The 23942-nt window shown below is 33.2% G+C and overlaps 1 protein-coding gene across 1 annotated transcript; it reads right to left on the minus strand.

Annotated features, from left to right (window-relative positions):
* Window positions 1–7327: 7327 nt before the first annotated feature.
* LOC143071279 (elongation factor 2-like) lies at window positions 7328–22227 on the minus strand. Its single transcript, XM_076245489.1, has 13 exons — window positions 22121–22227; window positions 21008–21222; window positions 19565–19755; window positions 19086–19294; window positions 17702–18046; window positions 14268–14406; window positions 13302–13497; window positions 12596–12854; window positions 12103–12354; window positions 9420–9629; window positions 8634–8816; window positions 8272–8404; window positions 7328–7616 (listed from the first exon to the last, which is right to left on the minus strand). Exons 1-13 carry the CDS (start codon window positions 22121–22123, stop codon window positions 7423–7425), a joined length of 2529 nt encoding a protein of 842 aa, XP_076101604.1. The 5' UTR covers window positions 22124–22227; the 3' UTR covers window positions 7328–7422.
* Window positions 22228–23942: the final 1715 nt, after the last annotated feature.

Raw genomic sequence — 23942 nt, forward strand, 5'->3', positions numbered from 1 at the left:
ATTTGACCTATTGCTTATAGTTTGCCAAACAGACCAAAAAACCAAAAAAAAAATAACACTGCATGAGCAATGGACCGTGAAAATAAGGTCAAGGTCAAATAAAACCTGCGAGACTGACATGTATATGATAAAATATTTCCATACACCAAATATTGTAGACCTATTGCATATAATATTAGAAAAAAAAACAGAACTTTGACCACTGAACCATGCAGTGATATTGTTTGCTTTTTTCAAAACTACCTCTACCCTTTTTTATTGAGAAAATATGCGTCGTTTTTGTCAAATTGGGAAGTTTATAATAACCATGAATTCGACTGGAACTTCAATTTGCAGACCCCCTTTCAAGAGGAAAACCTTCATTTGAAATAAGACCCCTTATTATCAGTGATCATGGTGATAAACATAAATAGACCCTCAAATCTGCACATATAGTCATTTTAGGCATGAAAAATGTTTAAATGAGTTTTTTAAGTTTGTATTCATGCACAATTACTACTGAGACTGCACTGTTTGAGAAAAAAGTTGTCTTTTGGGGAATAATTTTAAGCCATTTTTTTTCAAATTGGGATTCTTCTCCAGGGGAAAAAGCCTTTATTCTCCGATAATTTAAGGCAACCAATATCACTGCCATGATATGGTTCAAGATCACATGACACCTGCCAATTGGACATTTATACCTTAGCATCATTCCATACACCAAATATAGTAGACCTATATTGCATACAGTATAAGACGAGAGTGCATACGCTGAAATGTCTCGCCTTCTTTACTAATCATTGATATTATTTTGATAGTCCTATATATAAAGCTTTATTACAACTGTCACATAAACTGAACATAAACCAAAAAAACTTAACACTAAGCAATGAACCGTGAAAATGAAGTCAAGGTCAAATCAAACCTGACCGGCTGACATATAGATCATAAAATATTTCCATACACCAAATATAGTTGACCTATTGCATATAGTATTAGAAAAAAAAACTCAAGAACTTAACTTTGACCACTGAACCATGAAAATGACGTCAAGGTCAGATGACACCTGCCAGCTAGACATGTTCACCTAACAATTATTCCATACACCAAGTATAGTAGACATATTGCATAAAGTATAAGAAAAACAGACCAAAACACAAAAACTTAACTTTGACCACTGAACCATGAAAATTTCTGAATATAGTAGACCTAATTGCTTATAGTATCTGAGATATGGACTTGACCACCAAACCTTAACCTAGTTACGCAAGGTACGCACATACCAAATATAGTTATCCTATTAGAGAGAATTTAACATTACAAAAAATCTTTAACTTTTGTTTTTCAAGAAGTCACGGAACTATGAAAATGAGGTCAAGTACATTGGACATGTGACTGACGGAAACTTAGTACCAAAATGGACACAATATTCACGCTTGAACGAGGTCTGAATTTGGATTGTAATTAAAACTTTTGACACATAATAGGTTTCTGACAAAGAATAACTAGTCAAAGAACTTCAAATTGGTTACTAGTATATGATTTGAATTGATATTTATTTTTTTGCTTTTGTGCAATACTCTATGATGTTGGGAATTGACCCGCCCCCCCCCCCCTCAAAAAAATAATGTATTCTGTTTTTCTGGTTTGAGCAATACACTGATGTTGAAATATACCCCCCCCCCCCTAAAAAAAATATATATATTTGACGATTTTTTTTTTTATTTCTGAAATCTGAAAAATTTACCTCCCTTCCTCTAACTTTTTTCACCTCTTCCCTTTCCCTTATTCCAAAAAAAAATATCTTTCCCTCAAAATATGGTCAGTATTTCAATTCAAATTTCTAATGGAGTTTGCAACCATAATTACCCATTTCAATACATCATAAAAGTTTTAAAATATAAAAAGACATACATAGTCATGACTAAAATTAATATTAATTAATAGTAACTGCTAAAATTAATTTACAGCTTATCACCATAATTTCTTAACACATAATTTACAAGCAGTTTAAGGGAGGTAATCAAACATTTTTGTTAAATTGATTTGGATTTGGACACCTCCTACCCTGCTTTTAAATTGTCTCAATTGTCCTTAACCTGAATAACCCTCGTGTTCCCCTTAATTCCGAAATGGTTTGAGCCATAACCCCCAAAGTCAGAGATTCATACAACACTAGTTATTGTCTGGAAACTACAAAGATGCTTATTTGGGCTCCATTTTTGGCCCTTAATTCAATCCCAACCTTCATATAGCAGTTATAAACCTTGTGTTAAAATTTTATTGATTTCTATTTACTAATAATAAAGTTATTATCTGGAAACCATCAGTCTTCGGACGACGACAACGTGATTACAATATGCGAACAAATTTTATTTTATTTTTGCGGTTCGCGTAAAACTCAACTATAACCAATCAACCATGAAAATGAGGTCAAGGTCAGATCACACCTGCCAGTTGGACATGGACACCTTACAATTCTTCCATACACCAAATATACTGTAGTGCCTAACAAGATTTTGTGAGGTAGACGAAATTGACCTTAAAACGATCGTATTGACTTTTTTGTTCCAAAAATAGGTAGATCGGACATATTATGACTTTATTTAATGACTTTCTTAGTTTGGGATAAATTGTAATTAGCATGTTCCTATGAAACTGAAAAATGTTGTTTTTTTGCAAGATAAATAATAATTTTACCTGGCGTAGCCGTGTGTAAAGTGTATTTCGATATTTCTCTCCGAAAATGACTTGTTGATTAGAATAAAACTTCTTATTTGTAAACTTTTTCTGATTTTCTCCGCAATTGACTTTTAAAAAATAATCTATTTACTGTGTGTTTGGATAATTTTGTGAAAATAGGAGAATTGGCAATTCTTACCTTTCATACCGATACTTTCATTGATAAAACATAACATGGATTCATCCAGTGTCCAGTTTAAAGGTCATTTTAGTTACTGTCACATTCATGCACGTCAATAATAGCATAAACAGTTTGAAGGTAAACTAATAATAACTTAACCCAATCAAATTGCGTAATATTCAATAACAATGACCGGTCCACATTATAAAAAGTAATAGGGGTAAACTAGGTAGGGAGAAAATGAAAGATATTCAAAATATTTTTTTTTGCAATAACGGATAAAAATTTGTCAACCAAAAGTTTTGCTTTAATTTCATAAACATGTCGTTCTGTATTGGTACAGTTTTTGGATCTTTCATGTATGTATTTAAGGCCATACAAAGTTTGGGCTTCAAAAGTACACATAATTATTGACTTTATACAGAAAATGTGTCCTTTTAAAACATAACATGTTTCCAAAACAATACCTAACTACAAAGTAAAATCATTTCTCAAAACAATGCAAAAATTTTCATTTCGATTGGTACAGAAGTATTGTTACAAAGTGCGTTGAAATAAACAGTGGTATAGCAAACATCGAATTCCCTCACAAAATCTTGTTAGGCACTATAGATCTTTTGCTTATAGTATCAGATTTGGACTTTACATTGTTCACTGATCCATGAAATGAGGTAATGAAAGTGAAAACCGGTACGAGGACCTTGCAAGGTACGCACATACTAAATATAGTTTTCCTATTACTCATAGTTAAATATAGAGAAATTAAACGGAACCATGAAAATGAGGTCGAGGGCAATTAACACGAGACAGACAGAAACTTCCTAACATATGGCATCTATATACAAAGTCCGAAGTTTCCACCTTCTATAATATAAAGCTTTTAAGAAGTTAGTTAACGTTGCTGCCAGATCAATATCCCCATGTTGAGCGTTCAGCGACAAAAATAAATGTTCTATCACAAGTAGTTCCCATTAAACCAACTTAAGCAGTAAACTTCCGAATTGTTGATGCACCTCCAGGTAGGCAATATTTGTCCAGGCTTTCTGTCGGAGGCTTAACATAAATTGGTTCGCTGAGCGCAGCCTGATACGACCACAGAGGTTGAACCTTGAACAGTTGTGGAATTTTGGACACAATATTCAAGCTCGATTCTGTCTGAATTTGGATTGTGATCAAATTTTTGTCATAGTATAGGTTTCTGACAAATCTATTGCACAATACTGTGCAATTAAAGATTCTTCTTGAAAATTTAAAAAAATTTGAAATTTGAAAAATTTTGAAAAAAAATTAGTACCACCCCCCCCAAACTTTTTTAATCCCCTCTCTAGGCAATTACCCCCACACTCAAACCCAGCCTTTCCTTTGCAGTATGGGATTTTATAGTACGATTTCAAATAGATCCATATTCTTAAACACAAGTTATTGTCCAGAAACTACAAAAATCCTTGTTTTTGGCTCTAATTCCCGCATGAATGGGCAATTACCCCCAAACTCAATCCCAGCCTTCCTTTTGTGATATGGAACCTTGTGGTACAATCAATGCAAGAGAGATCCATACACTTACACACAAGTTATTGTCCAGAAACTACAAAAATGCTAGTTTTTGGCCCTTATTACCTTAACTGTTTGCACCAGAACCCACAAAATGAATCCAAACCTTTTACTTGTGGTATTAAACATTGTGGTACAATTTCAGAGCAATTGAAATAATTTTTAATGACCAAAGAGGTTAAAATCTTTCACAAACTTATTGATTCAAAAGAAATAGACACGTAAGTATTTAAAAAGTGGTCAAAATCTTTCGTCAGATGAACCTGAAATTTGAGGCCAAAATCGGTCCTTCTCCTTTCATAGATTTCTATTCACTTATACTAAGTTATAGCGCGAAAACCAAAAGTCTTCGGACACCGACGCCAACGTGATACCAATATACGACCAAAAAATTTTCAATTTTAGCGGTCGTATAAAAACTTAACTTTGACCACTGAACCATGAAAATGAGGTCAAGGTCAGATGACACCTGCCAGCTAAACATGTACACCTTACACTAAATATAGACATATTACATACAGTACAAGAAAAACAGACCAAAACACAAAAAGAATAATGCTTATTTGGGCCCTTTTTGGCCCCTAATTCCTAAAATGTTGGGACCAAAACTCCCAAAATCAATCCCAACCTTTCTTTTGTAACCTTGTGTTAAAATTTCATAGATTTCTATTCACTTTTACTCAAGTTAGAGTGCGAAAACTAAAAGTATTCGGACGATGACGACAACGCCAACGTGATACCAATATACGACCAAAAAATTTCCATTTTTGCGGTCATATAAAAACTAAACTATAACAACTGAACCATGAAAATGAGGTCAAGGTCAGATGACACCTGCCAGTTGGACATGTACACCTTAGTCCTTCCATACACCCAATATACAAGACCTATTGCCTATAGAATCTGAGATATGGACCAAAACTTAACCTTGTTCACTGATCCATGAAATGAAGTGGAGGTCAAGTGAAAACTGTCCGACAGACATGAGGACCTTGTAAGGTATGCACATACCAAATATAGTTATCCTATTACTTATAATGGGAGAGAATTTAACATTAGAAAATCTTTACTTTTTTTTCAAGTAGTCGCTGAACCATGAAATTGAGGTCAACGACATTGGACATGTGACTGGCGGAAACTTCGCAACAGGAGGCATCCATATACAAAGTATGAAGCATCCAGGTCTTCTACCTTCTAAAATATAAAAGAAGTTAGCCAACACCGCCGAATCAATATCCCTGTCGATCTTTCTGCGACGTTTGTCGCAGGCTTGACAAAAACACAAAAGTATATAATGAAAGAAAAACAAATACATAACAAAGCAACAAAGGACCACTGAATTGCAGATTGTGAGGTCTTGTTGTTGGGATATTCACTCATATGTACTACCTTAATTTTAAGTACCCATTCGAACACAAATATATATATATCTGAATATTGTTTTAAAGTCACTTTAAATATCGATCTTGTTAAATCATTACAATTCACATTCCTACAATGACATAACCATTATTTTAGCATTGCAGTATTGTTATTCTATTTATGACCTTTAAACTTAATCCATTGGATGTATTATTTCTCAAGATTGATATTTCAAATACATTATTATTATTTTATCAGTTCAGTCACTTCTTATTGGCCTTGAACATGCTTTCTGAAACTTGTGTACTCCTAGTGTCTTGTGATATGATTTTTTTCTGCTTTGTATCAATCTGAGGAGTTCTGCCCATTTTCTTAGTTTGGTTTTATGTTTTACTGTTTCACAACTGTCCCAGGCATTGGGAAGTGTTTGGAAACAGTAAACATTATATAGGTGCAGGCAGATCCAAGAGGAAGGGTGGGTCTGGAACCCCCCCTTTTCATGGACCAATCAATGCATTTGAATGGGGACATGTAGTTTCAACCCCCCCCTTTTTTAAAATGACTGGATCAGCCCCTGTGGTGCTTACCCGAGTTGGGAGTCAAATAAAATGGCCGTCATTTATTGCTGTATAACAAGTTTTTTTGATTTTTTGTCTGTTTATAAATCAGTTTCCATGTTCAAATGGTTTCACATTCGTCACTTCAATGCATTTTACAGCTTAGATACTATGTGATACAGTGACCTATAATTGTAGACTTCCACTCAATCTGGTCCCTGATGAGGTCTTATTGGCAAGTATACCACCCTTCTTATCTTGATTTATACTTTAATAAGTTATTTACATGTTATATAAACACATCATCACTTGCATTTAGAACTCTTCTTTTTTTCAATTTGTTCTTCTGTAGGCAGACGAGTAGACCATATACATCATGCCCAAATCCCTATGTAGAAGTCTAAAGGCTAATGTGTACCAGAAAATTTTTGAACTATTTTGAAATTGTAAGTCACTGAACACTTCTTTCAAAATTTTCTCATATATCAGTATTTATGAAGCCAATGGGTCTTACTACATGGTGATCTGAGGAGTATGGATATAGACAATAATAACAACTTTATGTTGTACAAGACTATATATTGAAAACTATGATTCACAGAATAATTCATGTAGGCTCAAATACATGTCACCCAATGTTAAAAGCAGTTTACTTTATAAGATGTTTATTTCCATTACTTTTCTTTTGAATATATATATGACTGTACATTGTTCTGTCCATTGTAATTAATTTAGTCATTCAATAGGAGAGTAATTTGTATAAATGACTTGTCACTTGTTTTCCAATCCTTACATTGCTAGGATGCTGAAATACGGAGCGATAACATGGACCCAGCTTGGCTGGATCAAAAATAACACTTAACAACCTTTTATTCTTCTTTTTCTTAGCTTATTTTATTGAGGATGTTCTTTCTTCCTTTCAGATTTATTATTTCAATCATGTGTATAGCACTAGTTTTTTTTTTCTGTATCCAGCTTGTGTGTTTCACCTTAAAAATATAACTTAAAACAGAACCAATAAATAAATATTTTTTTTGCAATTCAATAGTTCAAATAAAATTTTCACTGATCAACTTTACATGATGAAATAGCACTTTAAGATCACTCTTTTTACATTTTGTCAAGATAATTGTCCAGGGCGGGGATGCCTTCTTTCATTCCTTTACGTTTTCTTGTAACAGTGACAACTTCTCCTGGTTTGGAAGTACTGTCAAATGGGTCTCCTGGCATGACTGCCCAATGATCAAACACACACTGTGGGAAAGCTTGACCACCAGTTGATGATCTCAAGTCACCAGTAAAACCTGAAAAAACAATCATAATTTATAAAATAGGCAGTCAAAGAAAATAAAGGTTTTAAATATTTTAGCTACAAAATTTTCAATAAAACAGGTGTGGCTTTCCTAGGAATGATGATATTCAAATGACAAACTAAAAACTTGGTCTATGTATGATAACAAAAGTCATACTAAACAAACTGTTTACAAAACAAAAGAGCATCCAATTGTATAACTTGTACAGTTGACTATAATATTGTCTTATTGTCTCATATTTATTGATGTGAAATTCCTTGAAGTCAAAGTATTAATATTATAATAATAATCTATGGTCACAATGAAATATAGACAAAAATATTCTTTAATTTTTGGCACTCAGCACACACAAAAACCCATGTTTATTCAGTGTAAAAAATGTTCTTAATAGTTTATTAAAACAAGTCATTTTGATAACTATGAACAATTACTGGTCAAGGATGCTAAAAGTCACATTGCCTGCATTTAATTATTATTATGGTGGCGTTTAGTTCATGAATAATCAATATAGACACTTTCTTTTGGTACCTCATTTATAAAATATAAAGAAGAATGAAATGAATTACATCAGTTTAAAGTTGTCTGATTGGGAGTGAAAAAATCTTTGTATTGTGCTACCTTAATAGTCAAGATTTATGATTCTTACCAAATGATTCATTTACTGGAAGATAAGACTTGACAATAAACTGTGGTGTATTACCAATCTGTTGGTTATCAAATACCTGACCACGACGCTTGTTGAGACAACTGTAAATACCACCAACTGCCTGTTCTGGACACTGTAAATAAACAATATATAGAGTAACACATGGTCTTGGTTTTAAAGAAATCACATCATTCTTAATAGTCAACAAAAACATGAATCTTGAACCAAAACTATTAAATAAACCACAAAACTTTCCTTCAGTTAATAAGGTATGTTAAAAAACATTCTTAAAATTTAACATTAATGAATCTTCTTTATGTTTTAATACATCTACCAATTTGTTAATGAAACACTGTTCATACCTGAATTTCTACCAAGAAAACTGGTTCCATAATTCTTGGTTTAGCTGTCAGCTGACATGCATACAATACTCTTCTTGTTGTTGGGATGATTTGTCCACCACCTCTGTGGATGGCATCAGCGTGAAGTGTTACATCATGAATGTTATAACGAACACCTCTTACATTTTCTTCACACAATACACCCTAGAAATAATGAATGAGCAAATTACACAATACACCCTAGAAATAATGAAGGAGCAAATTTCAAATTGATTGTGATAAATTCTAATTGAAGCTTTTCAACAAAATATTCAAGAGAAACAGTAAGTTTGTCAGCCATTTTAAATATGAAACATATGAACAATAATGTTCTATTGCCATGTCAGTCATTTTGGTTGGCAGACAGTATTATTGGACAAATTCTCAAACAGGGTCTCTAATAGCAGACTTTGCAGTATTGGCTTTGCTCATTGTTGAAGGCATTACAGTGACCTATAATCACTTATTTCTGCGCCGTTTGGACTTTCGTGAAGTGTGCCACATCTTTTTCATAGGTTGGCAAGTTTAGATCCAATTTGCTCATTGTTTTGGGAGAAGATTTTTGTAAAAGTTTAATGACAATTACTGCCAAGTGATGAGAATAACTCCAGGAGAGCTAAAAATGTCCAACTGGCTCAGTTTTTTATTGTTCAAAATTCGGCTTGGATGTCAGGTATTTGTGTTCAAAATTCAAACTGTTGTAATATCCTTTATTTTCAATCAGGTACAAAAATCTTTATATTCCAGTGATTTAATTTCAGTACATACCTCTTTGGTTGCCCACTGGAATCCAGCAATAGCACTGTCTTTAATTTCATTCAGATACTGTACTCCCTTTGTTACATCCATCAACAGATTAGGACCAGTTCCTTCAGGTCCAAAACACCAGATCTTCCTGGCTTCTCCAACATCAAAGTCAAACTTGTCTGCCATGTACCTTCCTCTCTCTTTAATCTCTTGACGTGGAGCAATGTCACCCTAATCAATAATAAAAACACATCATCAGTTTCCACAACTTAAGTACACTCAGACAAGATGATATACTGAACATAAATGATGAAAATAATAAGATTTTACTCGAATTTACACATTATCTGTCGGCGATTTTTCTGTATAAAGCTAGAGGTTGAACAAAATGAACATCGCTGTCGTGAATAATAATGATGAAAATAAGTTTTAAGATCTTTTATTTGGAGACTTTGTTGAAAAGGTTTGCAAAGTTATTTTTCAGAATACAGAACTATTTTCTTTCCAGTGGAAGGTCAGTCAGGCGTTGCTAGCAACCTACCCGATTAAAAAAAGGAAGGTCGCTGACCTTGGACAACCGCTAATTTGAACCCCCGTCCCCAAATTTAAAAGAAATGAAAATTCGTCTTCTAATTTGAAATTGCCGCCAACAGTATGAACAGTTGAACTTATATAATAGACTACTGATGTAGTTGTATTAGTATTAATGACAAATAATATTCCTACGATGTTTATTTGGGAAATCTAAACTACTTGTTTATATAGATTTTCGGCGATTAAATATTCCATACAATTGTTCTTTGACATCTTGGCCAAAAGCACATGCGATAATAAACTACATAAGGATTCCTAATGAGCACTACTTCCTATGTACTAATTCAAAACTTTTGGGCGATTCATTGACTAAGGTTTTTCTTGTTATCCAGAATTAAAAGTGTGTTCAATTAGTTATATATAACATAGTAGCCAGCTAGATAATAACAACAGCATGTATTTTAGCATTTATTGGTTAGAACACATTCTAGGGTGCTCGCATAATGCAGCTTAACTGCATAAAAATGCCGTATATTTTGTATTGGCATAGTGTGTGTACATATGGACATATGGTTCTGTGAAAAAATATTTGTTACTGCACGCTCATCTCTCTTTGAGTAATTGTAATCATTAATCATTAATCAGCCAAAAATCTGATTACATGTAATTTAATTTAGTCAATTACTTTTCAAAATACCCTGTAATCCTGATTACATTTTGATACAATGAAAAAAAATCTAAAACTGTGTTTATGGTCAATAAATGAACCTTTTTGTTATTTATATTTGATAAATATTTAACATATATTTAACATGTTAAAATGGTTTTCTTAACTTGAAACATCAGTAAAAGATAAACCATTACAGTATTGAAAATTCATCATTAGCCTAAGTAAAAGATATTGTACATTATCGCTATTTTGTGCATTTTTCCTTTGATCTTTTTTTGTGATAATTTTTCATATCATGCTACTCGCTTGAGATGGAAAATTATTGCTAGAAACTAAGAAGGCATGTGGCGTTGCTAATGAAATTGACAACGTCGTCATAGGTAAAATATTGATAAACAGATTATCATTTGTCATCTCAACTCAATTGCTTTTCTCCCTTTCAAAGTACTGTCTCAAGCGGAAAAAAAAAGATCAACGATAATCTATAATTATGTTCACAATTTAAAGATGAACATATATATATATTTGAAAATAACTGTTATATTCAAGTTATGCTTTTCCTTAACCCTTTCGCCGACAAGTCCTGGTTTACCGGAATTCACGTTCAGACAGTTGAAGATGAGTCCTGTTTTACCGGGATCGGAAAACCTCTTTTACATTTCCCGCTCAAAACAGTGCAAACACCAGTTATCTTTCTTTGATGAATACCTGGATGAAGGTGTAAACATGGCGCTTCCGTTTGTTGAAAACCGTGTCAAAATCAGAGGAATTTTACGAGAATTTGAAATGAGGGAACATTTTTTTTTGTAAGAATATGGAAGAATTGAAGCCAAACTAGTATACTTTTTTGACATAAAATGTCGTTTTATGTACAAAACACTTGGAATGGACATCGTTCAGTGTGAGGCATTTGTACAGCCTCAAAAATTTTGCCGATTTGGGTTAAAAAAATTATGATTTGGGGTCAAAGAGCAGAATTTTGAGAACTTCACCTAGATAATGCAAAAAATTTGAAAAATTAAATATTTTATGAGGAAATGATAGCAATATACGACCAAAAAATTAAAATTTTTGCGGTCGTATAAAAATTATGAAACATGAACAAAACTGTGAACATGGTGTTAGTGAATGAGACGATGGCTTGCCTGGCTACTATTACTCAAGTGGGAGGTCTTCATAATTAATGTCAATAAAAACTTGTTTTTAGTTAAATACACAAATAACTAAAAACAAGTTTTTATTGACATTAATTATGAAGACCTCCCACTTGAGTAATAGTAGCCAGGCAAGCCATCGTCTCAGAGTAGCTTCTGTCTGGGCAGCAATCGGTGAAAGGGTTAACCCTTGAATTTTATTCTTTTGCTTATATTCCGATTTTTGACATTGACTTGATATTCTGTCACTATTGACCACAGGGTCATGCCCTTAGAAGTATGGTTCAAACTCTTCTGCACACAGGATACTGAAAAAAGTGTTGATCAGTTATATCATGAAACTTACATTGTCAATGGCTTCAGCACAGCCTTCTGGTAAAGGAGCTGCTCTCATGAACAACCTGTTGTGTTTGTTTGGTGATTTAGAAAGACAAGTTAGACTTGACTCTTCTGAAACTGTTTCTCTGTATGATACAACTGGGTCTGATTTCTTGAGGGGAATACAGGCATGATCTTCCTCCAAATCCTTCAAGCAAATTTCTAAATGCAACTCTCCTGCTCCAGCAATAATATGTTCACCAGTTTCTTCAATAATACACTAAAAGTAAATAAATATAAGATAAGAAATTATCATTAGACAATAGAATGGTTATTATCTGCATCTTAATACATGTTGTCTGTATCTGTGATATTTGTTTTCTGTAAATTAAATTTTGTTCCAACATCCATTACTGTTAAGCATCAATCTTTAATGGACTTAGGGTGCCAATGTAAATGTACATGTCATTTACAGAAGTGCAACTAATACTAAAACCCAAAATATCATTTACAATACATACCTGTACCATAGGATCGGATTTGGCTAAACGTTTCAATCCTTCTACCAATTTTGGCAAATCTGAAGGGTTTTTGCATTCAACTGCTACTCTTACTACAGGACTGACACTGAATTTCATTGTTCTAAAGTTGTGAGCTTCTTTGTAGGTGGAGAGAGTTCCAGTTTTAATCAAGTATTGATCTACACCAACCAATCCACATATATTACCACATGGTACATCTTCAATTGGTTCTGTGTAACGCCCCATCATAAGAATAGTTCTGAAATCATTTTTTTTGGGAATATAACACCAAAGTCATCATCAAGAATAAATCTTTGTATATGCATATTATATGTATCTAATTGATTAGAACAATTAAAACAAGTGAAAATGTGAGCAATAAACTTTGGGATACACCTGCCCAAATATGCATTTGTTGTTGAGTGAAGAATCGAAACACATCACACAGTATAGGGGACTGAAATGAACCCCTATACCAAATTTCAGAAATCCTTCTGATGTAGATTTTAGTTCTTGAGAATGATGGGACAAATGGATGGAGGTAAAACAGTACATCCCAACTTTTTAAAAGCAGGGGTATAACAAATGACCCATAAAACCAAGAATGACTATGCAATACCAATAAATAAATGACCAATTGTGCTTTGCATCAAAATTTCACAACATATAGAAACATTTTTATATGACAGATGTCAAATATTCTCACCTTTGAATATTTTTCTCGTATAGATCTTCTTTCTTGCCAGGAGTAAAGTTGGGACCCATGATTCTGCATTTGATACCAGTTTTTACTGTACCAGCAAACACACGACCGAAGGCAAAGAATCTACCTTTGTCAGATGTGGGTACCATCTTGGAGATGTACATCATCAGCTCTCCTTGAGGATCGCAGGTTTTGATGGCTGAAAAAATAAGCAATTTTTCTCAATATAGGTTCATCATAAGTTGAGATATATAAAAGTTCTCTTTCTGTTGTCAGTGGTTTAAGCAGAAATTTGAAGCATAGGTTTTCAACATATTCTACTTGTAGATAGTACAGATATATTATAAACCAGTAGATTTTTTTTTTTTAAACAGAATGTGTATATTAGTGTAAACAAGACACAGAATTATCAGCCTATATAATAAAGGCATGAGTAGCATTATTCATCACTGAAAGAATAGATGATGAAGAGGTGAAAAAAATATAATGAAATTGTCTTTAATCCCATTTAAATCAGTGTTCTATGGTCAATAACAAAGTTTTATGATTCAATGATTTAGTAAAGGCATAAACAAGTAGCATGGTTAATGCTATATTTTCCCACGCTTTAAGAAGGGGTAAAACACTGAGAAGACATGTTTGATCTGTTAGAGCTGTTATTTTTAATGCTGAATAAAAGTTTGGCTGTTTTGCTTGCTTTCTTTTTTGTATTAAAGTTTGCTCAAGAATTGTAAATAAGATTGACAAACTGCGAACAATACAAGCAGGCAGAGTTAAACCTGTTATAGGTCGTGTCAAATCAAATTTAAATAAAATGTATACAAGTTTAACTCTATTTTAAATTGTTTTCTCAAAGCACTTTCGATTTTAAGGAGTAAAAATAAAATACCTATATTATTTTTTTAAATTTTGGGCAAATGAGTTTGTTTTCTTCAAAAGTTGCAAAGATTTCCTGCTATATGATATTACCTGTGGCACAAGGATCGTCTTGTGGACCTTCATACAACATTTCACATCTGTATTTTTGTGCAGTTACAGGGGATGGTAAATGAATGACTATCATCTGTAACAATGCATCACCAGCTGGCAACCATTTCCTCATCACAATCTACAATCAAACAGACCATAAAGGTTCAAATTGAAATTGATCATTTTACTAGTTTCCATGTTTAATTTTGAAATAGACTGTAGTATATACCAGAAATCTTTAGAGCAAAGCAGGGACTAAACTTAACTGTTTTTGTCTAGGGACCAGCTGGGCCCCCCCAAGATATTTTTTTCAGGGGCCCAGTAGAAATTTTAGGAGCCCAACCAATCTTTATACAAAAAGACTAAATGAAAATAAAACTGAAAATAACTTTTTATATACTTACTAACAGTGTTCCAGCTTGAAACTCAGGGCAGAAGGGTGATAGTGCTCCTAAGTAAGGAGTTTTATAAATAAAACAGGTGAGATGGGAGAGGATTATATTATTTTGATGCAACAATACAATGCATATATTGCAGAAGCTTAGAACTCTTACTTTTTTTCTCCATAATTGTTAAAATTAAAAGCATTTTATAAGTGCCCCCATGTAAGGAGGATCATAAATACAAGAAGTAAAACAGGAAGTACAGTCTTGTTTATGGTCATGGTATGAAACAAAACAGTTTTTTTAATAAAGCTTATAATATTTAAATTATTGCCACCAGAAATGTATTATAAGATTTGACAATATTTATTTTAGGTTATTTCCTGCCAAAATTGTCTCCCTTCAATTTTTTTCAACTTCCTGTTGACCTGACAATATGGCTGTTTTTTTTTTTTTAATAAATACTATCTCAATCCAAGCCATCCTCTAATAGTGTTGATCAAAATATATTTTGCAATAAGTTTAAATTGAAGATTGGATATCAAACTTAATATTGGGATATTTATTTACAAGACTTTGCCTTTCGTTTTTACATTAAGTATTTTTTTGTAAATAGCGATTCAGGGACAAGTTACTGTCTAACACAGGCTTGTAATGACTCCGAGGACAATTAGAAAACATCCCTTTCGCGATGCTTATTGAACAGTTCAGAAGAAAACACTATTCAATAATGAAATCATGTAAAAAAATAAGCAGAGTTAAGAAAACATGCTGATTGAAGGAGGTATATGACATATCGTCACTTCGGATTGAAAACATAGCTGTTCGACTGGGTTAGGTTATTAGAAAAAACCTACTGGTTTTCGGAAATATTCTATATTACTACATCGCTTTGAAAAGACAAAACAGGTTTCCTTTTGGGAACAGTCTTCGTTAATATCGCGGGGGAAAGGGTACAAATGGGATTTACTTCAATTTTTTTTTAGTCGCAAGCTGGGCAACCAGGATGACTAAATATATTCGCCCAACCGAAAATCTGGTCGCCACGGGCGACTGGGCGAGCGTTAAGTTTAGTCCCTGCAAAGGACTACAACATGTGAAAACTAGACATCATTGAGATAGGACACATCTGTGTTGGCCCCACTGTTAATAACATGAGGTACTTTTTTGTTAAGCTTATATGAAGCACTTTTTGTAATTAAGTTATGACAGTCTTTATGCTGAGTGATTTTATCCTGTGTTTTTTTCCCCAGTTAGTGTGATTTTCAACAATTTAATTGACTGATAAATATCTTTTATCAGTGTTCCAGCTAGGATTTCAAAAGGGCAGGGTGCCAATCCTGAACAAGAATGTGTCCACAGTACACGGATGCCCCACTCCCAATATCATTTTCTATGTTTAGTGGACCGTGAAATTGGAATAAATTCTCCAATTTGGCATTAAAATTAGAATGATCTTATCAAAGGGAACATGTATACTAAGTTTCAAGTTGATTGGACTTCTACTTTATCAAAAACTACCTTGACCAAAAACTTTAACCTGAAATTTGCACTATCATTTTCTATGTTCAGTGAACCGTAAAATTGGGGTCAAAACTCTAATTTGGCATTTAAATTAGAAAGATCATATCATAGGGCACATGTATACTAAGTTTCAAGTTGATTGGACTTCAACTTCATCAAAATCTACCTTGACCAAAAACTTTATAACCTGAAGTGGGACAGACGGACGAACGAAGACGGACGCACAGACCAGAAAACATAATGCCCCTCTACTATCGTAGGTGGGGCATAAAAAGAGCATTTGACACGTGATTTGATAATATGAAAAGGACATGTTTTAATAAAGATATTTATCAATCACTGTGTTTATTCGTTGAATCACTGGTTATACAAAAACAACATCATAAGCCCATATAGAACTCCATCTTTCTACTTTTTAGGCTGAAAAACTTGTCAAGCAGCTTGTCACACAAGTTTTTAGATCATTGCTTGGCACAGTTGAGCTTTATATGCAGTATGTTTTGAAAGGTGACCTGCTTCATTCTATGGTCTGCCACACTTTACCAGTTTCACCTTTCTACCTCTGCTGTGCTCAGTAAATGAACAATGTTAGGATATAGCAACAGTGAAAATTTGTATTAAAAATAAAGAATACAGAAAAAGATGACCAAGGCACCCTACCAACACTGCTACTAAGACCCTCTTTAACTTAAATTCCCATAACTCATAATACCTAAACATATATATTCTTAAGTAAAAAGTATGTAGACATATTTTAGAATATGTAGACATATTTTAGAATATGTGAAGTGGGTTACTCAATGCTAGGAAAAAATCAGATTGCGTCATCTTTCTTTATTCGGGTGTGCTCCTTCTTTGGAGGAATACGTAGAAGATGTAAATTATATGATCAACAATATGGCGGCTGATTTTGTTATTTTCGTATAAAAATGAGGGCAGTCAATGACAAATGTGTTGATTTGCTATTTATTTCATGGAAAACAAGTAACACAATGTCTGTGCACAACGAGTTGATTATGGTTTTCAACTTTGTCATTATGTTTTCTTCATGAAACTACGGTAAACATTGCAAATTGTGCCCAAGTTGTCATATGTACATGTACATTTCTTCAAAGATAATTGCCGACTGATCGATTCTATTTGAATGAATTAATGTTGATGATCATTAATGACCCATCCAATATACAGATTACCTATAACAACAGATTATGACACCAGTTGTAACTGTTGATTAGCTTGGGGTTCTAAACAAAGTCATAAACTTTTCGCCAGGTAAATTTAGTAATTAGCAATCATATCAATACGAACAAAATATACAATCGATCTTCAAATAAGGCAGGGCGCCCTGGAAACTGTAAAAAGGGCACAGGGCGGGTGCTGCGCCCTCTAACAACGGCCTAGCTGGAACACTGTTTATAGTATAAAAGTGAAATGACTGAATAGTGTGAATTCATTGTTGACCACTAGGGCAAATTCTGGATTAATAATTTATATTATGACTTAATATTTTAATATATTCACACACACCTTAAGAAGACCCTTTTCTTGGTTATCTTTTTCCTCTGCAGTCAATTTGACGCCCATTTTTTCTGCTAGAGCTATTGCTTCTTCTTTTGGCTTCTTCATGCATGTATCAAATACTTGGAAAATAGGAGATAGACAAAATTTGACAAATCCACGATCACCTGAACTTGGTTCTTTGTCCCATTTTTTTTCTTTATTGTTGTAGAAATTGTCACCCCACAATCTCTTCATCAGTTTGTCCTCAGCAATGCCAAATTTCTTTGTGTACATAGCAGCAAAGTCTTTCAAAGTGAAAGCCCAACCATGTAAACCGGCTCCAAAGCCTACGGTTCCCTTTTTAGGATCAACCTGCAATTAAGTTCAAAAAAGTCTATTCATTTATTCTGATTTCATACATCAGTCAAATAAATACTGAAACACAGTGACTTCTCAAATTTTTGTAAAGGATTCTGCACCCAAAGTAAAAGTATATCCATTCTCAGTCTTATATGAGGATTGTACATGATCTTGAAAAAACTTCTTTAAATTTTCTAAACAATTAAACTATATATGGACTATGTCCCCCTATGATCTGCCATATGCAAGAGGAGTGACACTTTAGAATTGACAAACAGGTATGTTCAAGTACAACTTGAAATTGTTGTACTGTTTGTACAACACATGTCCTATGATGCATAGATGCCAACCCCCTTTTGACACAATCAGTAACAAACTATCAAATTTTCCGTATTTTTGAAAAGTTTTCAGTAATCATTCATAAACGTGCATTTACCAATAAAAATTACTGACGAGTGGTTGCAAAGTGATGTACACTAAAATTTGTCATTTAACATGTTGTCTGTAGTATGTATTCCATTCATTAATTGTTCAGATGTTCTCGACTCAAACATTTTTGTTTTGTCAAGGAGAAGTAGAGAAAGCGGGAAAGCTACTTAATAAAATGCAAGTTTGCCTCTTCGGAAGTCAGTTAGTTACCCAACAATAGGTTGATAACTCCCGAGAAACCGGAAGCATTACATTGGCGTTTCCTAAATACTGGACCAGGACGGAAAAGTAGTGATAAAAATCCGTGTTTTACAAAATTTGAACGTCGATGATTGGGAATCTGTAACGATTCGACTTTGACCGTAATAGCGTAGTTTTTATCGCAAAATCGGAAAAACTACGGAAAAATCGTAATGGTTGGCATCTATGTATGATGCCTTGTCTAATTCTAAGAAATTATTAATCAAACAATTTGTATGTTTTTTTTTTTTTATTTTAAAATAAAAGGGAGTGTAAAATATGAAACACAAATTTAGACCTCTACCAGTGAAAAACAAAATTAAAGACTTATTTATGTCTATAAAGCTCCGACTGATTATAATTAGCCACACAATTAACCTACCGCTAAATCACCCATGGGATTTCCTTCAATGTCATATGTTGCAATGATGACATTAATGTTCTCAATAATTCTCTGGAAAGTTTGGTACAGAGGTTCAGCTTCAATCTGAAGTGTCAACAAGGCCAAGTCCATCTTGTTCATGAACAGGACTGGTTTAATTCTTTCTCCAATTGCTTGTCTAAGTACGGTTTCAGTCTGTACACATACACCTGAAATAAGATGCGGATTTCCAGTAAAAAATTGTACCCAAAGTTTCAAAAGAGTTGAGAATGGGTATTTGAGTGAAATAATTCAGGATGACCAACATTGTAAATACAAACATATGTCTTCTTGCCTTCACAGAGGGGAAATGGCTGTGTTGTCCCATCAATCTGACAAAACACACAATCAGAACTTATGTGTAAACTTTAACCAGTAGAGAAGCAATATTGGGTTGTAGATTATATTTAGTTCCATAAATGACGATCATGCACACTTACCAGACACACAATCTACAACAACAAGAGCTCCGTCAGTTACTCTTAAAGCTGCTGTTACTTCAGATGAGAAATCAACGTGGCCAGGTGAATCAATCAAGTTGATTAAGAAATCATTTCTGTTTTCAGGATCTTTTTGCTGGGTGATGTACTGTAAATCACTCTTTTTCAGTTCATAGTAAAGAGAAATTGCGCTGCAAGTCAAACAAATTTATAATTAATATTTGCTTTTGAGTTTACACAAGTAGGTACATAAACACATTATCATACTTAAAATAGAAACACAAGAGTGCTTTATGTGTTAAGATCCAATCTTTTACAGCTTTCAGAATAACAGGGTTTTTTTTGGTAAGGAAGATAGTCTAGAATTAAAGTTCAGAAGATATTAGTAAAATGTGCAAAAATTTCTGTTCAAGTTTCAGCGGTTTCTTTGACCTTCAATCATCGGCACTTTGTTAATATCAAATAAATGGCAAAAAAAGATATTACTATAGTCGCCGTCACGTAAAATTGGCACCATGTTTTTTGTCAAATTTTTTTTTAATTTCAGCCGCGTTTACTCAAGATGATGTTTTTCATTTAGCGGAATTAAAATCCTTTCCAAATATCCACTACTGTCCTACCTTTTATTGTGTTTGCACTGTATAATCCTGACCTTCACATTTTTCAAGATTATTTACATTGTAAAACCGCCATCTTGGTTTCTATGAGGATCCCTTATGCCATAACATTCGTTACTCTCTGGTAATATCATTGTCATTGATGATACAATTTCCCGCGCTTTTTACGTAAAGATGAGGAAAAGCTCCGAGAGACACAAGAAAATGGAGAGCACGTGGAACTCCACGGCAACACTTCCTGTAATAACAATGTCGGATTCCACCATACAAAATAATCTTGGATTATGTGAAGGTCAGGATTATACAGTGCAAACATAATAAAAGGTAGGACAGTAGTGGATATTTGGACAGGATTTGTATTCCGCTAATTGAAAAACATGATCTTTAGTAAACGCGGTCGATATTTAAGAAAATCTAGACAAAAAACATTGTGCCAATTTTATGTGACGGCGACTATAGGGAGAACATCTTTCCAAAATGTTTCGGTCTACTTATACCATAGGCAATTTGACAGACTGATTAAAAATAAGTAGGAGGTCTTGTTCTATATAAATGGTAAGTTAATGCCTTTTAATCATGCATAAATCTGGACTTATTCATTTAGCAGGAAAAAAAACATTTAAAACCTTTTTTTCAACATACAGTATAAACTAATTATACAATTAATAACTCCATAAATATGAATTTACCAATATTTAGCCACTTTTTTTTACTAACTTTCATTTTATTTACAAACCTATATCACATATTTTATTGATAGTATCTCTTTATAATGCTTCGATTATAATTTTGATTATAATTTTTTTTAAATATCTAATATAATTACGTTGATTTAATGGTGATACATCTTTCTTGTTCATCTTTCCTGGTATCTGTGAATCTTGTTTCACCTGCTCTTGAAGAGGCAATAATACCAGCTTTGCTTACAAGGGAATCCGTCAGTGTTGATTTGCCATGGTCGACGTGAGCAATGACAGACATGTTTCTTATGTTATTTTTCCGATCCATGATCTCACGGATCTGATCTATTGTAAAGTTCACCTGACAAGAAATACAATTTAAACTTGATTAATGAAGAATAAGCACAGGTGAAGTAAATTTTAAGAAGTTTAAAACAAACAATATTCCAGTGAACAGCGATATATCATCCCCAGGCTGTTCAAAAGTTACAACACTGCGACACAAGTTTAATTACTTTGGCACCGTACACCAAAAATAAAATTACCATCTGATCAACAGCAAGGTTAGTACGGTAACAGTAAACAGACATATCCTCGTCTAATGGGTTTTGTACTATAAAAAATGCATTAAGACATCCGAATTTCCATTTAGAAATTATGAATATTTAATAGCTATATATAGTACAACATTAAGGATTTTATTATTTTGAAACTCTATCCACAATAGAGTACTGTAAATGAAAGGGTATAGAAGGGACGTCATTGATACATGTACATGTATAAAAGATTATGTCAGCAAGTCCCATTTGACAAGAATGACAACAGGAAAGATTTTCATACAATTCCATGCAAATCAGACCTTAATCCAATCATATATTATCGCATATTGCGTATATTGCATAACTGACCAGATTTGAACCGGCAAAGTTCAACATGTGGTACTTGACAGATTTAATTCAGCATTTGTTATTGTTTGAATTTACAATTATAAAATCGGATGACAAAGTTATAAACACATCAAAATTTTAAATTTGTGTCAATTCATCTTATAAATATGTATATAAGCGATTCAAATTTATTTATTTCGACGTCACAAAATCGACATACGTCATTACATGGGAATGGTGAAATGTCTGGAGCACTTAAAAAAGTCGTTTTATTCAAATAATGTTGAAAAGTGGCTCGTTATATTTTACTAGGAGCAAGAAAAATATTTAAAGAACACAATAAACTATAATCTAAAACTCGATGTGTCTTACCATTTTGGATCGAGTCTTGGTAGACGAGCACTATAAGTTTCACTGCTGTCTCCAATGGATGACTCGACGGAAGAGGATGTGTGGAATATCACGTGATAAATTTTCTGAAATATCTTGAAATGATAGTCGAGTTATGTCCCTTAAATAAAGGCAACAGTAGTATACCGCTGTTCAAAACTCATAAATCCATGGACAAAAAACAAAATCGGGGTAACAAACTAAAACCGAGGGAAACGCATTAAATATAAGAGGAGAACAACGACACAACACCGAAACGCAACACACACAGAAACAGACCAAGCAACAGACAAAACACCACGAGAATAACAAATATAACATCAAAACCAAATACAAAAATTTGGGATAGATAAGTACCGTGCCACGTCTTATCTAAAAAATAAGAGAAAACACAAACGACTCAACGTTAAAATGCAACACACACAGAAACGAACAATATTATAACAATGGCCATCTTCCTGACTTGGTACAGGACACTTTTAAAGGGGAATAAAAGTGGTGGGTTGAACCTGGTTTTATGGCATGCCAAACCTCGCACTTTAATGACAAAGTTAAATATAACATTGAAATGACAACATAATATTACAGGACTACAATACAAACAAAAAGGAGACGATATTAGACAAAGAAAAGCATGATTAATAGACAACAAAAGCATCAAGTTTAAAATTCAATACGCCAAAAACGCGTCTTGTCCACACAAGACTCAATAGTGACGCCCAGATATAAAAGATCGAAAGTGAAAAAAGTACAAAGTTGTACAGCACTGAAGATCAAAAGTTGAAAAGGTTTTGCCAAATACGGCATTGTTTGTATGCCCGGGATAAGAACATTCTTATTATATAGAACAATTCATGCTATTGCAAACAGTAAATTTTATCAAATGAATATGAAAGAGATATACATAATCATGATAATGAAACTGAAGTATTAACTAATTACAGAAAACTAAACCCGAATACATAACGCCCAGATATAAAAGATCGAAAGTGAAAAAAGTACAAAGTTGTACAGCACTGAAGATCAAAAGTTGAAAAGGTTTTGCCAAATACGGCATTGTTTTTATGCCCGGGATAAGAACACTTTTATATAGAACGATTCATGCTATTGCAAACAGTAAATTTTAACAAATGAATGTGAAAGATATATTCATAATGAAACTGAAGTATTAACTTATTACAGAAAACTAAACCCGAATGCATGATGCAGCATAGACACACCCGAATCAATCCAGGCGTCAACGCAATTAAAAAAATGACGTCACATACGATGGTGAAAAGGCAAACGTTATGCCACATTTGAATTTATGAAATTTAGAAACAGCATGACGTCACACATGAAAAACTATAATTCAAAAGTGAGATAGAATTAGGATTGCTTTAAGATTATATTAGAACTAAATACTGATAATTTATTAAAACAAAATGCATATTGCAATACTTATTAATAGCAATTAACTGTAATATATATATGTCAAGTTTGTTATGAATCCAACTTCAAACGTAATTAATCGTACGAAATTAAATATAATAAATAAAGGCGGTGATTAATTTTTCCATCCGTAACACCTAAATATAATAAAAAGACGTCAATACATTTTGACAAAATGAGAATTACAAATATAACATTAAACATGTAAACTAAATACATGAATTTGGGATAAACAAGTACAGAAACACGTCTTATAGTAATACGAATTCACATTCAGCAAAAAAGTCACAATCGGGAATAAGTCACGTTTGGTAATTAAAAGATAAGACGACATAATGACAAACCACAATCTACCATGTGGTAAAAATGTCCT

The sequence above is a fragment of the Mytilus galloprovincialis genome, chromosome 4 (assembly GCF_965363235.1).
Source record: "Mytilus galloprovincialis chromosome 4, xbMytGall1.hap1.1, whole genome shotgun sequence".
In the NCBI taxonomy this organism is placed as follows: domain Eukaryota; kingdom Metazoa; phylum Mollusca; class Bivalvia; order Mytilida; family Mytilidae; genus Mytilus; species Mytilus galloprovincialis.